Source organism: Natrix helvetica (assembly GCF_964273705.1).
Source record: "Natrix helvetica genome assembly, chromosome: 7".
In the NCBI taxonomy this organism is placed as follows: domain Eukaryota; kingdom Metazoa; phylum Chordata; class Lepidosauria; order Squamata; family Natricidae; genus Natrix; species Natrix helvetica.
Window position 1 is genome coordinate 45,729,473 of NC_138558.1, and position 13,094 is coordinate 45,742,566.

Consider the following 13,094-nt stretch of genomic DNA (forward strand, 5'->3'; position numbering starts at 1 on the left):
TGACTACTATCAACTTGAGAAGTGGGGGGAAATGCCATGCATACTTTTGGCCAGAGTAAAAGTCTCATATTTCTGTACTGGGATGTGAATGCGCATGTCCAGAACCCTGCCATAACGTCCTGTTGGAGAATGTGATTGATAACCTCAGCCAGAGGGGAGGGGGAACAGGGGTAAAGGTCAGACACCATTAAGTGTGATTTAGTTTCAGCTACACAGAAGTCCGTGCCAAGATGTTAGTCTTAATAAATGAATGGTTTTTTTTTTAACCTTGTCTCGGGGCTCGTAAATTAATTAGGGCAACTCTTGGAAACTTCACAGACAGCTTGAGTCACTGACCTGAGCTCCGCTAGGGCTCAGGTATTTTGCTGTCTGGGATCTGGTCCAGGCTCCTGTTCACTGAAGTGGTCTTTTTTTCTGTGTGCAGACTCAGAGTGCTGGCAGGCATGATCAACTGACCACTTGGGAATGGGCTTTTTAGACACGGAAAGTGAGGAATGCAGATATAGAAATGAATGGTGAGGCTAGCCTCTCTAATTACTATACAGAGGCAGTTAGCAGCCTTTTTTTTTTTTTTTCAAAAAGTTTTATTGGTTTTTTTTAAAAACATTTATGTGGAAAAGGGGTAGGTGGAATTACAAATTTTGGCAGTTGCAAATGTGGCAGACGCCCCCTCCCTCCAAACTCCTAGGTTACATCAAAATATCAAATCTTAATACATAATCATAAAAAGTCAGCATCTTAATTCTAGAAAAAATAATTTTCAATCAATTTATATAATTATAATATATAGTCTAGTTATAAATTCATATTTACTTTCGGTCTGTTTATAACGTTGTGATTTCCTTATTTATTTTTGTGATCTGAGTTTTCTTGGTGTTGCCCCTTCACCCCCCGCTGGCAGAGCTCCGGCCCCTCCCGTGTCCTGTATGACCGTTGTAGTATCTTCTGTTTTTTCTAGGTTGGCTTTGTTTTTTTCCATAAAGGCCTGTGCCTCTATGGGTGTATTAATTCTGATTCTTGTCTCCTCCCAGAATATTAGCATACCTTCAGGCATCAACCATCTAAACCACACCCCCTTCTGGTATAATTTATTCGCCAATTGCGAATAATTTTTCCTTTTTTCCCTAATTTTTTTGGGAATCTGCTTTAGAATGGTTATCTCCCTATCACAGTATGTCAATGTTTGCCCCCTTTGCACACCCAGTATTTCATCTCTTGTGGTTTTCCTAAGAAATTTAATGTGAACCTCTCTGGGTACATTATGTGTTCTGGCATATGCTGAATTCACTCTATAAGCTAGGTCTATCTCCCAATCCATCTGTTGTTTATCTTTGTGTATGTATTCAGCTAAAATATTAGTCATAATGTCCCTTATGTTTTCCCCATCTGCTTCTATTACATTTTGAAATCTAAGGTAAAAGGACATTCTCTCAAACTCTATTTTCATTTGTTGGATGTCAAGTTCTTTGTTCCCCTTCTGTAAAGCCTCTACCCCCCCCCTCGCCTCCGCCACCCCACCCTCCACAAGGTCCAGTCTCTGTGAGTTCTTAAAAATTTGGGCTTGGTTCTGTTTAATTTCATCTTTCATTTCCCTTAACTGTTTCTTAATTTCCTCCTGGCCCTGTAGAATTTGTTGAAGCATTTGTTGAAAGTCTATCTCTGTAGTCTTGGGTTGCATCAGTTCTGTTATCTTTGACTGTGTAGCTGGGCTAGACGTTGCAGACGTTGGGGCAGAAGTAGCAAATCCAGGCTTTCCAGGAGGTGGTCTTTTTGGAGGCATGGTTTTTAAAACAATGAAGTCTGTCAAAATAGAGACTGGGCAGCTGGAGAAGTAGAGCAGGCAGGCGAATCCAGAAGGCAGAGGATCCAAACAGATGGGGATTTCTTTAGTCAGTCTAGCAGTAGATGAAAGTTTTTTCCCCAAAGAGTTCAAAGAAGAACAATCCACAAAAGATTCCTCTGGGTGGCTCGGAGACAAAGACCGGAAGCCTGAATTTTAGAGGTGGAGTCAGGTTTCACAGTTCATAAAGACAACGGAAGTGTGCCATCTTGCCCTGCCAGCTTTGGGCTCAGAGGCATAATAAAGTTTTTAAAAGTTCAAAAAGTTCTCAGTTCACCCATAGATTCTGGAGCTAAGTCCGATGAAAGTCACTTTTATAAGGGTGAGGCATCATTAGTTGGCTCTCCCCCCTCCTCCTTCCCCTGAGGGCGAAAGCAAAATTTTCTCAAGCCGCTTGTCCAAGGGAGGGGGGGAAATCCCCCTCCCTCTAGCCGCACCTCTGGCAAAAGTCCGAAAGTTTAACTTTTTTTCCTTAAAAAGATGCTGGAGGGTCCATAAATTTAAGATAGAGGGAATGGAGAAGGGCAGCCTCTCACCACATTGCCGCTGCTTCGTTCAATAGTGCGTTCTCCGATCGGCATGGGGCGAGGCGCGCGCACACGGGCGCCCTCCGATACTGCTCCCCGGTGCCTAGAACGAAGCGGAGGAGCCCCCGCCAGCCGCCGCCGACGCCAGGACCCTCCGCGAGCCGTTCCCTCGGCAGGACACCTCTCCGGGGCGTCCTGTGCCCCCCCAGAAGCGGGGGAAGCCCACCGGGAGAGCGGGAGCAGGCAAAGGCTTGCCTGTCGCCGTAGCCGCCGGAACCGGAAGTCCCGCAGTTAGCAGCCTTAAGATTGTAATGGGCAGAAGAATTTTGGGTAGACTAGATCCACCATGGAGGGAGCAATTTTGACCTGATCATGGAGTAGCTTGGTAATTCTGGCAGCAACCAATCACTGTGATCCAGAAGGATGCAATGACCTGATCCCATCTTTTATTTTCATGGGGACAACCACACCAAATTCTGAGTGGGGAAATGACCAGACAGTGGACTATTTCCCAGCTGGTGCTTACTAATGGGACTAGTGACATCATAGAAGGACTTATACAAGGTCAGTATTTCTTGAGACAAAATCAAAACAAAACACTCCATCTCTTCTGTTCTCTGACGCAGCCGAAGCAGAAATGGCCATGGACATACAGAGCCATATGGTCATATGGAAAGGAAGAGTGCTGCAGTAGGCCAACTGCAGGTCACTGACCCTCTGAAGACATCTGTCTGACATAAGAAGTTCATTTCAGTCTTTTTCTGTTTTCTTATGGAAAATACTACTTTCCTGCCAAATTATCTTGGTCTGACTTCAGCCTCCTCAGCAACAGGCTGGCTCCAAGAGGGAAGATCCATTGTTAGAACATTTCTTTCCAGCCGCCTTGGTGGCTGGCTCAGGGAAGTAAAAGCGTTTACTAGGGATAAGCTCTCTTAATCATGTACAGTAAGAGTTCCCTTAGCAAGTGGTCACAAAGAAGATTGGCTAACATTTAGGGAAGAGGTCAGGGAAGTTTTCCCATAACCAAAATGGCCATGGTTTTAATTTGAACTATAGCCCCTATTTCATCAGACAGACAGATAGATAGAACTTTATTCTGGTTATCAGTGTGTTTCTAGCCAGGTGAATTATTTAGGGAAAACTGACTATTGATAGTCAGGGTGCTGAAAATAAGTGTAAATAATTTCTGGTGTAAACAATTTCTTGTTAATTGGACCGAAACATCCTAAGGTTGACCAAATGTTTTTCTCTAATCCTATTCCTAGTAGATATATTTCTTTAAGCTATTATCTCTGAATATAATCCCTACACATTCAATTTATCACATTCATATGTCAGAACTGATATAATCCTTTGCCCGCCCTATAAGTATTTCAGTAGCATTATAGTGAATTTATTTTTAATAGACAATAGACATGAAACAAGAATATCTTACTTGTTATTGAAAAAAACCTAGTTTTTTATCCAAAGAGCTGGTTTAGGGCCCCTAAAGCTAAATCTTGGATCTTTGATTATTTACTTCCAAACATTTGAATTAATTTATCTTGTAAATAATTGAAACTGCGGTAAAATTTACCACAGAGCTATCTAATTCTAGAACTATATGCTGCATCGTGAAACTGAAAATTTCAATGTAGAAATTGCTGAACATTTTCCCAAAGCTCATAGAGATACATTCTCCTTACCTGAAAGACTGCACCTGTAATGGCACTTTCTGGCTTTGCTCTCGTAATCGGCACACGTCTTTTGAAGCTTTCCTCATCAATTTTGCTGCATTTAATCCCTGTTTCTTTTTGTCCTTTGACTGTTCCGCCTAATGGAAAAAATTTACAAGCCACATTTAATAACTCATAATATTATAGAGGACTTAAGTAAGCACCTTGCAAACTATCTCAGCACAAATAAAAGGAGAGGCATCTTGGTACTGCAATTCAAATGACTTTAGTCTGATTTAATTAAGATGTTGAATGAATGAAAAAGGTCTACCTAATTCTTGACAGCTTCTTTAATGGCACTGTAATCCATGGGCAAATGTTTGTACACCAGAAAGTGATGTCCCAAATAGAAGCTCTATTAGCATGCCAACCCTTCCTATTAGCACCGTAGATGGATTAACAGCATCTAAAAAAGACAGCAGGTCACAAAAAACCTTGCATGGCAAAGTGGCTTTGCATACCCAATAAGCTATCTAATTATCCTTTGGATGAGCTAAGAAGCAAATACAACTGGAATGTTATAATCAGTTTTTAGCCAAGGGCTTAATTTTTTTCTGACAATTAAAAGTATATAATACACAGTCTAAATTATATTTCATTTATCTGCTTCCTGTGATGTTGATTGGTTTTGTTAAATGCCCTCCTTTTGTGTTAATAGAGTACGCCACTGTTTTAATACTTCCCTTAACTTTTTATATTAGTATATTAAAAGCCTTTAAAGTGTTTTTACTGACTTTGGCATTGTAATGGGTACAGTATTTCTGCAGTAGGCTGCTTCTGTAAACATGTTGCGACTGAAGAGGGCACTCTCAGAATGCTTTTGAACTCTTCAAAGCAGTACATGACCATGAAAATATTTAACACAGATCTTGCCCTGCCGTCATGTGCATTTTCAATCTGGTCTGGTCATTTACAAACAGAGAGACTCTTCATAACACAAATAGGCTGTGGGTAAGACAACAGGAATTTTCTATAGTAGCCCCCATTTTATGGAATTTGCTTCAGCCTTAAGATCATGAGGCTCCATTTCCCTTTTTTTTTACAACACAGGAAAACAATTTTATCTCACTGGGTCTTTGACCTAAGATGTTTGTGGGCATCATCAGTGCAGTTTAAGAATAATCTCATATTGATGAAATCCTGTCAGTGAATTAGTTTTTCTTTATTTGTTTCTGTCCAAACAAGCCAGTCTGGCATGGGACAGGGTAAATTTTTTGCTAAACAAACAAACAAACAAACAAAAACCCAATCTAGGTTTCAAGAGATGAGGATATGAGGGAGAAGAAAGATACTTTTAAAAATAGTGAGTATGGAATATAGAGGTGCACAGGTAGTCCTCAATTTACATCTATTTGTTTAGTGACCATTCAAAGTTACAATGGCTGTGAAAAAAGTACTTACAACCAATTATCACACTTATGACCACTGCAGAATCCCCAGTCATGTGATCAAAATTTGGTTGCTTTAGCAACTAGATTGTATTTATGATAGTTCCACTATTCCAGGATCGTATGCTCACCATTTGTGACCTTTTTAGTTGACTTCCAACAAGCATAGTAAATGGAGGAAAATAAATTCACTTGCCATATTTTTCAGACTATAAGATGCACCGGAGTATAAGACGCATCATGATTTTGAAGAGGTAAATTAAAAAAACATATTTTTTTGCACTCTGCAGGCCTCCAAAAACCCTCTGCACACCTCATTCATTGCAAAAATAAAAATAAAAAAGGGCATGCAGAGCTTTGGGAGGCTTGTAGAGTGCTCCTGGGGGTTGGGGGAAACAAAAACGAGTAAAAACGGCCCATTTTTTGCTCATTTTTGCCCTCCACAGCCCCCAGGAGTGCTTTGCAAGCCTCCCAAACCCTCTGCATGTCCATTTTTGCAAAGGGGGCAGGGTTTCAGTAGGCCAAAAAATTCTGTATTCAGTATATAAGACGCACCCAAATTTCACCCTCTTTTTTGGGGGGGAAAAGGTACGTCCTATGCTCTGAAAAATACGATAACAACTGCTGTGATTTCCTTAAGCACCATGGCAAAAAAGGTGATCAAATCAGGCACAATTCATTTAACAACTGCCTTGTATAGCAATGGAAATTCTGGCCCCAATTAAAGTTGCAAATTGAAGATTACCTGTGTTCTTGATTGCCTATATGTCAAACACACTTTAATTATATCAGCAAAAATGTATATATTCCTTTTCCTGCCAGAAAGGCAAATCTCTTATTAAGCAAGATTTTTCCAGGTTAGGATAACGTACAGTATTTCTATGGTAGGCTTGCTTCTGTAAACATATTACAACTGAAGATGGCACTACGTGAATGCTTTTTAACTATTCAGAGCTGTACATGACCATAAAAATATTAAAACAGATGTTGCACTGTAAGTGTGTACATTTCCAATCTGGTCCAGTCATTTTAAAACCAGAGATCCTCTTCTCATAAAATAAATGAGGTGTGGATAAGGCAACAGGCCATCATGGGGTATGATACCCCACTGTCTAGGGAACATCATTTGGTGGGCCCTTGGCAGTGGATAGTTTCTGCTGTGGTATCCACATTGTGGAATCTCCATCCCTGAGGTGAGATTGGCCTTATGCTTCTGAGCTTCTGAAAGTCCCTCAAGTTATACCAGCAGGCCTGGGCATCCCCAAGGAGATGGATGAACTAGAGAGGTAGCTCCATTACTATTAACATCCCTTTGTCTATTATTTCTTAGTTTTAGCTCTGTTTTCAGAATAGAATAGAATAACAGAGATGGAAGGGACCTTGGAGGTCTTCTAGTCCAATCCCTTGCCTAGACAGGAAACCCTGTACCATTTTAGACAAATGGTTTTATAGTTTTTAACATTTTAAATAATCAATATTGACTATTGTTTAAGATACATATTGTTTTAGCTTCATTGTACAGCCCTGTATATTGTTTTGTGATATGAGCAACTATGTAAACTAGATAAATAAATAAGATGATGTGAGTTTGGTTAAAATGAAATTTCTTAAGAATTTAAAACATCTTGTGAATTTTGTAGATATTTAGTCATTTATAGAAGTAGAAAGTTGTTTAATAAAAAAAACCAGCTTTAATTATTTGGTTTTCCTAAATTTGAGGCAACATGATATTTCTATATTTAGAAGGCAATGGTTTTACAACCAGCTCTTCCATATTCTTAAATGTTTTAAAAAAACTAGGAACCAGTTTCTTAAAGGCAGAATGGATAAAACACCCCCACCCCAAAGTAGCTATCCTCTTGGTTAAATATACAAAGCTCCTGAGACCCTGTAACATCTAAAATTAATCCTCCTAAGGCAATTCTGTGATTATTGATATCCAAACACATTTAATTACTAAATTAGATTATATTACCATCATGAATATTGGACTCAATAATTTGAAGTATAATAATAAGTTCTGAAGTGTTAGAAAAAAACAGGAAAGTTCTCAGCCAAAAAACCCACTAAAGGCTGCATGGAATGGGGGAGAAAACACTTTACCACATTAAACCAGTATCCAGTTTTCTGAACAATTTGTTTAAATGCCTGCACTCTTCTAAGACAATAAGCCACTGATCTCTGAACATTTAAAACCACTGAAACTTCATGCAAACAGTACCTGGCAGTAGGAAAAGAATAATACCAACAATATAGAGATAGTATACATTCTGAGCATTTCAATTTTATATGGACACTTGGTCAAAACTGTACATGCAGACACTAAAACATCATACATTTGCTTCTTTATTAGTTAGTTCATGTCCATACCTCTTTTTCAGCTTGCTTCAAAAGCTTTTGGAATCTTTCATCCTCCAAAATACATGGAGGAAGGTCCGTCTGCCCTGTTGCTTTCATCTCTTCTAACTTCTGTCTAAGAGCACGAAGTGTCTGTAGTTCATCATTCAGGCGACTCTGACGGGTCCGGGATGCCTGAAGATCCAGCTCCAAGTCAAGAGAAGTACGCACCAGGCGCTCTCGCATTGCTCTTCGCAAGTTGGACTGGCAAGTAGGCTATAGTTGTCAGGAATTCCAGAAAATATGAATATAATATAATGCATGCACTGCATGAGAACAGCCTAATACTCGTGTGAAACATAACAAATTTGCTATGGGCACTAAGATACTATTTTTGTACAAATGAAGTTGTAGCAGACTAAACTCTAAGGGGTGGTTATTCTGCAGTTGTTTTTATTCCAGAACTGGAATATTTTTCAATCCCTATAAGATAAGAACCTGTCATACAATATTCCTTAGGCAACGTAATGAGATAACACAGTAAAAACATATTCTGCAACATCTTTAAACTTTATTTCAATATCAAAACACAACATTTTTGGTACAACTATGATGAGGGGTATTCCTCGGGGGAGGGGGAATAGGAGCTTGTAATATTTCTAACTCTGAGATTTTAAAGAAGGCTGACTTTTAAAAAAAGATTGTGAACATCTTGCTAATGCATGCAAGTAAAATACATTACTACAGCAAATGGCAGGGCAAAAGCTGAGAGATTCTACCTGCTCTCAAAGTAAGGCCTCTACTGCTATGCCCATTTATGGAAGAGAACAAAAATGATATAATGTTATAGAGAAGATTCAGGACCAACAGGGGGAAAATATTTTATAATAGCTATACTGGAATTCACTGCTAGCAGTTATGGAAGATTGTCAAGTTGGATGATTTCTTAAAACGGACTAGACAGGTTCACGGAGGATCATGCAATCAACAACCATGAATAGGCATAATTTTTTTATTACCCCCTGAATCCTTAAGCAGCATGCCTTAACTGCATTTGGTTGGACAACATCAGGAAAGGGGAGTTATAGCCCTTCAGTCCAAGCTTGTAAGCTTTCTGTGGGCCATTCCATGACGGAATGCTGGAGTAAATGAAACAATGGCCAAAGGACTTTTCTTATTAATTCTACGTCTGCTACCCAGTCTCCTAGAACGGTTTTTGCTTGGGGAAATATTAGTGGGAACAGTGCAATTTAGCAGTGCAAGTCTAACAGCAATTTATTAAAGATTGAGGGAAGGTTCTGGTGTATGCATAATATAGTGTTAAGTAAGAAGGAATTTTTTGGTTTTTCAGAGTTGCTTCTTTCTCTCTTAATGCTGGCTATACAATACGTAGCTGCTCTGAAATTCATGTATTGTCATGTACTGTAAAGAATTCTGTTATAAAGTTATGAAACTCCTGCATTTATTTTAGAAAGCAAGTCTATGGACAAATATGTGCTAAATACATTATTACATACTGTAATTAAGGAAAGCCAAGGATTGTATTTTTTTGTTAAATTTGCATCCCATCTTTCCTTCCCAAATGATTCTCAAAGTGATTAGCTTATTTTGCCTTTTAGCTAATCAGGAGGGGTTCCATGTAATTGAAATTAAGCATAAATCTAGATTAATAAAACGTTGTTTGAGGACATATCAGTTTCTTTGGGATATATTTGGAAGTAAATTGTCTGGATGTTAGCTTTACAATCTGAAAAAAAAAAGAATATATCTTGTTTGAGATGGATCTATTAATCTTAGTAGCAGCTCTCCAGTCTGCTATGTCACTAGAACTGGAAATGACAGGCCTGTTCTCTGACACTATCTGCGACAATCTCTCCCTTTTTTAATTAAATGTGTAAGAGGACGTAACATTCACAGTTCCAGGAACAAAACACAATTCTAAGAACAGCCACGGAGTATAAATTTGTTAGCTGATGAAAAAAAGTGTTTGATGAACAATGTGAAAGTTAAAATTCTGGTCAAGTATATCTCTCCACCTCAATATCTTTGATATATGTAGTTGTCTTTATGATTCTTTTAAATTAATAATTGTCCAGACTGGTGGTGAAATCAGGTGGCCTCAAAATTGAAATATAAAGTTAAATTAAACTAAAAAGAATTTGCTACTGATTGCTGTGATAAATGTCTAATTTGAAGGAAAGATTTCCATTCAGTTGCAGAGTCTTTGCTTTGCATGCTTAGATTTAGTCCTTAATCTCTCCAAGGAAGGCTGGGAAAGATTTCAATCTATATCTCTGGGAAGAAAGTATAAACAATAGTGAACTTGGACAAAGATCTGAACCAGCATGTAGCAGTTTTTTGTGTCCAGTCCCACATTTTTCTTGACAAATTGGGTGGCATTGTCAAATGTATGAAAAAGATTGCCAGAAAAAACACCCACATACAAAAACAACTGGAAAGTATTTTGTGGCAAACTAACTACAAGTTATGATCATCCCCTCTATTGCAGCCTCACTCCTTACCCTGGAAAAATCCTTTAGATGCCCACAGTTTTACTATGAAAGTTCTGAGAAAAGCAGAAATGCAATGTCAAGAAACATTTTTTTGTTACTTCTTGTTTCTCAAAGAAATAAATCTTTGTTTTTTTGTTTACCAGAATACAACCTTGGAATAAGAGAAGAGGCAAAATAATGATCTACATCTTCCATAAGAGGTTATACATGCATGCACACCAATCTGTGTAACATGCAGAGCAATGTTTTATAAATAAACCTTTAGTATATGTTTGAATATATTTGATAAAAATAAAGAAATGAGTAACAAATGGTCAAAAAACACCTACCCTTTTGACTCTCAAGCTCCGCCGTTCTGTGGAATTTCTCACAAAGAGAGTTCTTTTGGCCAATGTTGAGCTATCGCTATCGCTTCTATTCAGCTGTCAAAATAGAACAGACAGTAATTGAAACAGAGTGGGTAGAGCTAAAATAAAAAAGCTACTGGTATTAAGACTAGCAAAAAATAACCACTGCATATTCTGTTGGGATTTGACTACTGTTTTGCATAAGAGATAATTACTGATAAAAGATCACAGTTCAAACACCAATAACTTAATATACAGAAAAAAATATTCAATTCTTGATTTTTAATGAGGCAGATGCTGTTAACAGTACTGTATTTTTGTGTTACTAATGGCAACAATGTGGCATCCTACTTGGGTGTGATCCAGTGACGTGCAGTCAGGTGAGGCAAGTGAGGCACAGCCTCACCACTCTCATCATGAAAAAAAAAAGTAAAAGGAAAAAGCTGAGCTAGTTGCTGCCTCACCGTGGATGACTCTGCTTAACCTCACTGGTGCTCTCCCTCCCCAAGTGTAGTGACTTCCTCCCCAGGCCCCCATTCATTTCTCTCTCACACACACACAGCTGGATAAAACTATATAAAAATCTAGCCCAGTTTCACTGATTACAAGTTTGAAAAGGCAACGTGGCTCCACCTGCAATCAAACTACACTTGGGGAGGGAGAGCACAAGCGAGCACTAAGGAGACCACAGGAGGAGGCAGGAAGCCAGGCAAAGAGCCATGCTGTAGTACACACACTTCTGTCAGGGGAAAAACGCCCTGGGGAAATCTGAGATCAATGGACCGAGGCTGATTCCCTTCCGCATATCTTTTGAGATATTAAAAAATAAAATAAAAGTCTTTGACAAGTATATTCTAATTAATAAACAAACTTTAATAAAAGTAAATAAAAGTAAAATAAACTAATTGTTACATTTTGATAATAAAAAGCTCCGGTTGCCAAGTTGGCAGCCGAACAAAGAAGAAAGGAATTTTGGAATGTGTAACGCATGCGCAATAAATCACTTTCAGATAAGAACTTTTATGACCTGCGCAATAACTCTTTCTTAGTTTAACTCTTGAGTGTCAATTCATTCAGTTCAGGCCTAGCAAACTTTTTAACATCGTGACACCCCTTCTTTTGCTAGTCTGGGCTGACGTCATCAAATCATCAATTAAGGCACATCTTCTTTCGCAGATACTCGTGTTGATTTGCGGCAAGTGGTTTGTTAAGCATGTCTGCGATCTGATCATGTGTAGAAACATATTGCAATTTAACAAAACCTTGCTTAACTAATTGCTTTGTGTTTTGATAACGAATGTCAATGTGTCTGGACCTAGAACCTGTGAAATGTGACTCAGAAATATAAACCACAGATACATTATCTTCCATCACGGTGATTGGTCGAATCGGACGTGTCCAGATATCTGTGATCAAAGCATCAAACCACGTTAGAGAATTACAAGCATCTGAAACACAAGCATATTCAGCTTCGGTAGATGAACATGAAACAAAACTCTGTTTTCTCACTTGCCAGTAAACAGGACAACCATTTAGGAACATCATGTAACCAGAAGTGCTTTTGCGTGACTTCTTGTCGCTCGCCCAGTCGGAATCAGCAAAACAAATCAGCTTTGGTTGATCAGTGTGTGTTGGTTCTAGCAATAACTTCATGTGCTTAGTGTGTTTTAGGTATTTCAACAACTTCTTAATGCATGACCAATGAAATTGTGTTGCCTTACCTACGTGTCGTGATAAAAGATTAACACTAAGTGTGATGTCAGGTGTGGTCCAACTACTAATGTATAATAGTGAACCAATGACTGAACGATAAAGTGTTTGATCCTCGAACTCAGGACTTGGTTCATGTGTTAAGTTGTGAAAATCTGTTTGCATGGGTGTCTTTGTTGTGCTAGCATCTTTCATGTTGCAATGATGTAGAATGTGGTCAATTTTCTCTTCTTGTGAAAGACTAAACCCCTTCTGTGTCTTTTCAATTTGAACACCTAAATAAGTGCTAATGTGTCCTAAAGATTTTAGTGTGAAGTATCTCTGCAAACTTTTAGCAAAAATCTCACTCATTTTCTTATTTGGACCAATATAAACAATATCATCAACATAAACAAGAATTATCTCATATGCATTGTTAGATCTTTTTGTGAACACGCATTCATCAGTTTCGGACTTAATAAAGCCCATTGAATTTAGTTTGTCAGTAAGACATAAATACCACATTAAACCTGACTGTTTCAGACCATAAAGACTTTTGTTCAGGAACCAGGTATCCCCTTCTTGCTTTTGGAATCCTGGAGGGCTTCTCACGTAGATCTCTTCATCTAGGTCTGCATGTAGATAAGCTGTGTCCACATCAAATTGAAAAACTTCTAAACCAAGAACAGTTGCAGTGGTTAAGGCAATTTTTACACTTTCAGTTCTGACTGTTGGTGA

At 38.5% G+C, this 13,094-nt stretch overlaps 1 protein-coding gene across 2 annotated transcripts in view; it reads right to left on the reverse strand.

The window, feature by feature from the left end:
* WWC2 (WW and C2 domain containing 2) overlaps positions 1-13,094 on the reverse strand; it is a 167,774-nt gene that overhangs the window by 1,417 nt on the left and 153,263 nt on the right. For both annotated transcript variants that reach the window (XM_081959150.1, XM_081959151.1), the window contains exons 20-22: positions 10,650-10,742; positions 7,841-8,083; positions 4,053-4,180 (exon numbers count right to left, since the gene is read on the reverse strand). In XM_081959150.1, coding sequence (XP_081815276.1) covers positions 4,053-4,180; positions 7,841-8,083; positions 10,650-10,742 — 464 coding nt within the window. The remainder of the gene's footprint in view (positions 1-4,052; positions 4,181-7,840; positions 8,084-10,649; positions 10,743-13,094) is intronic.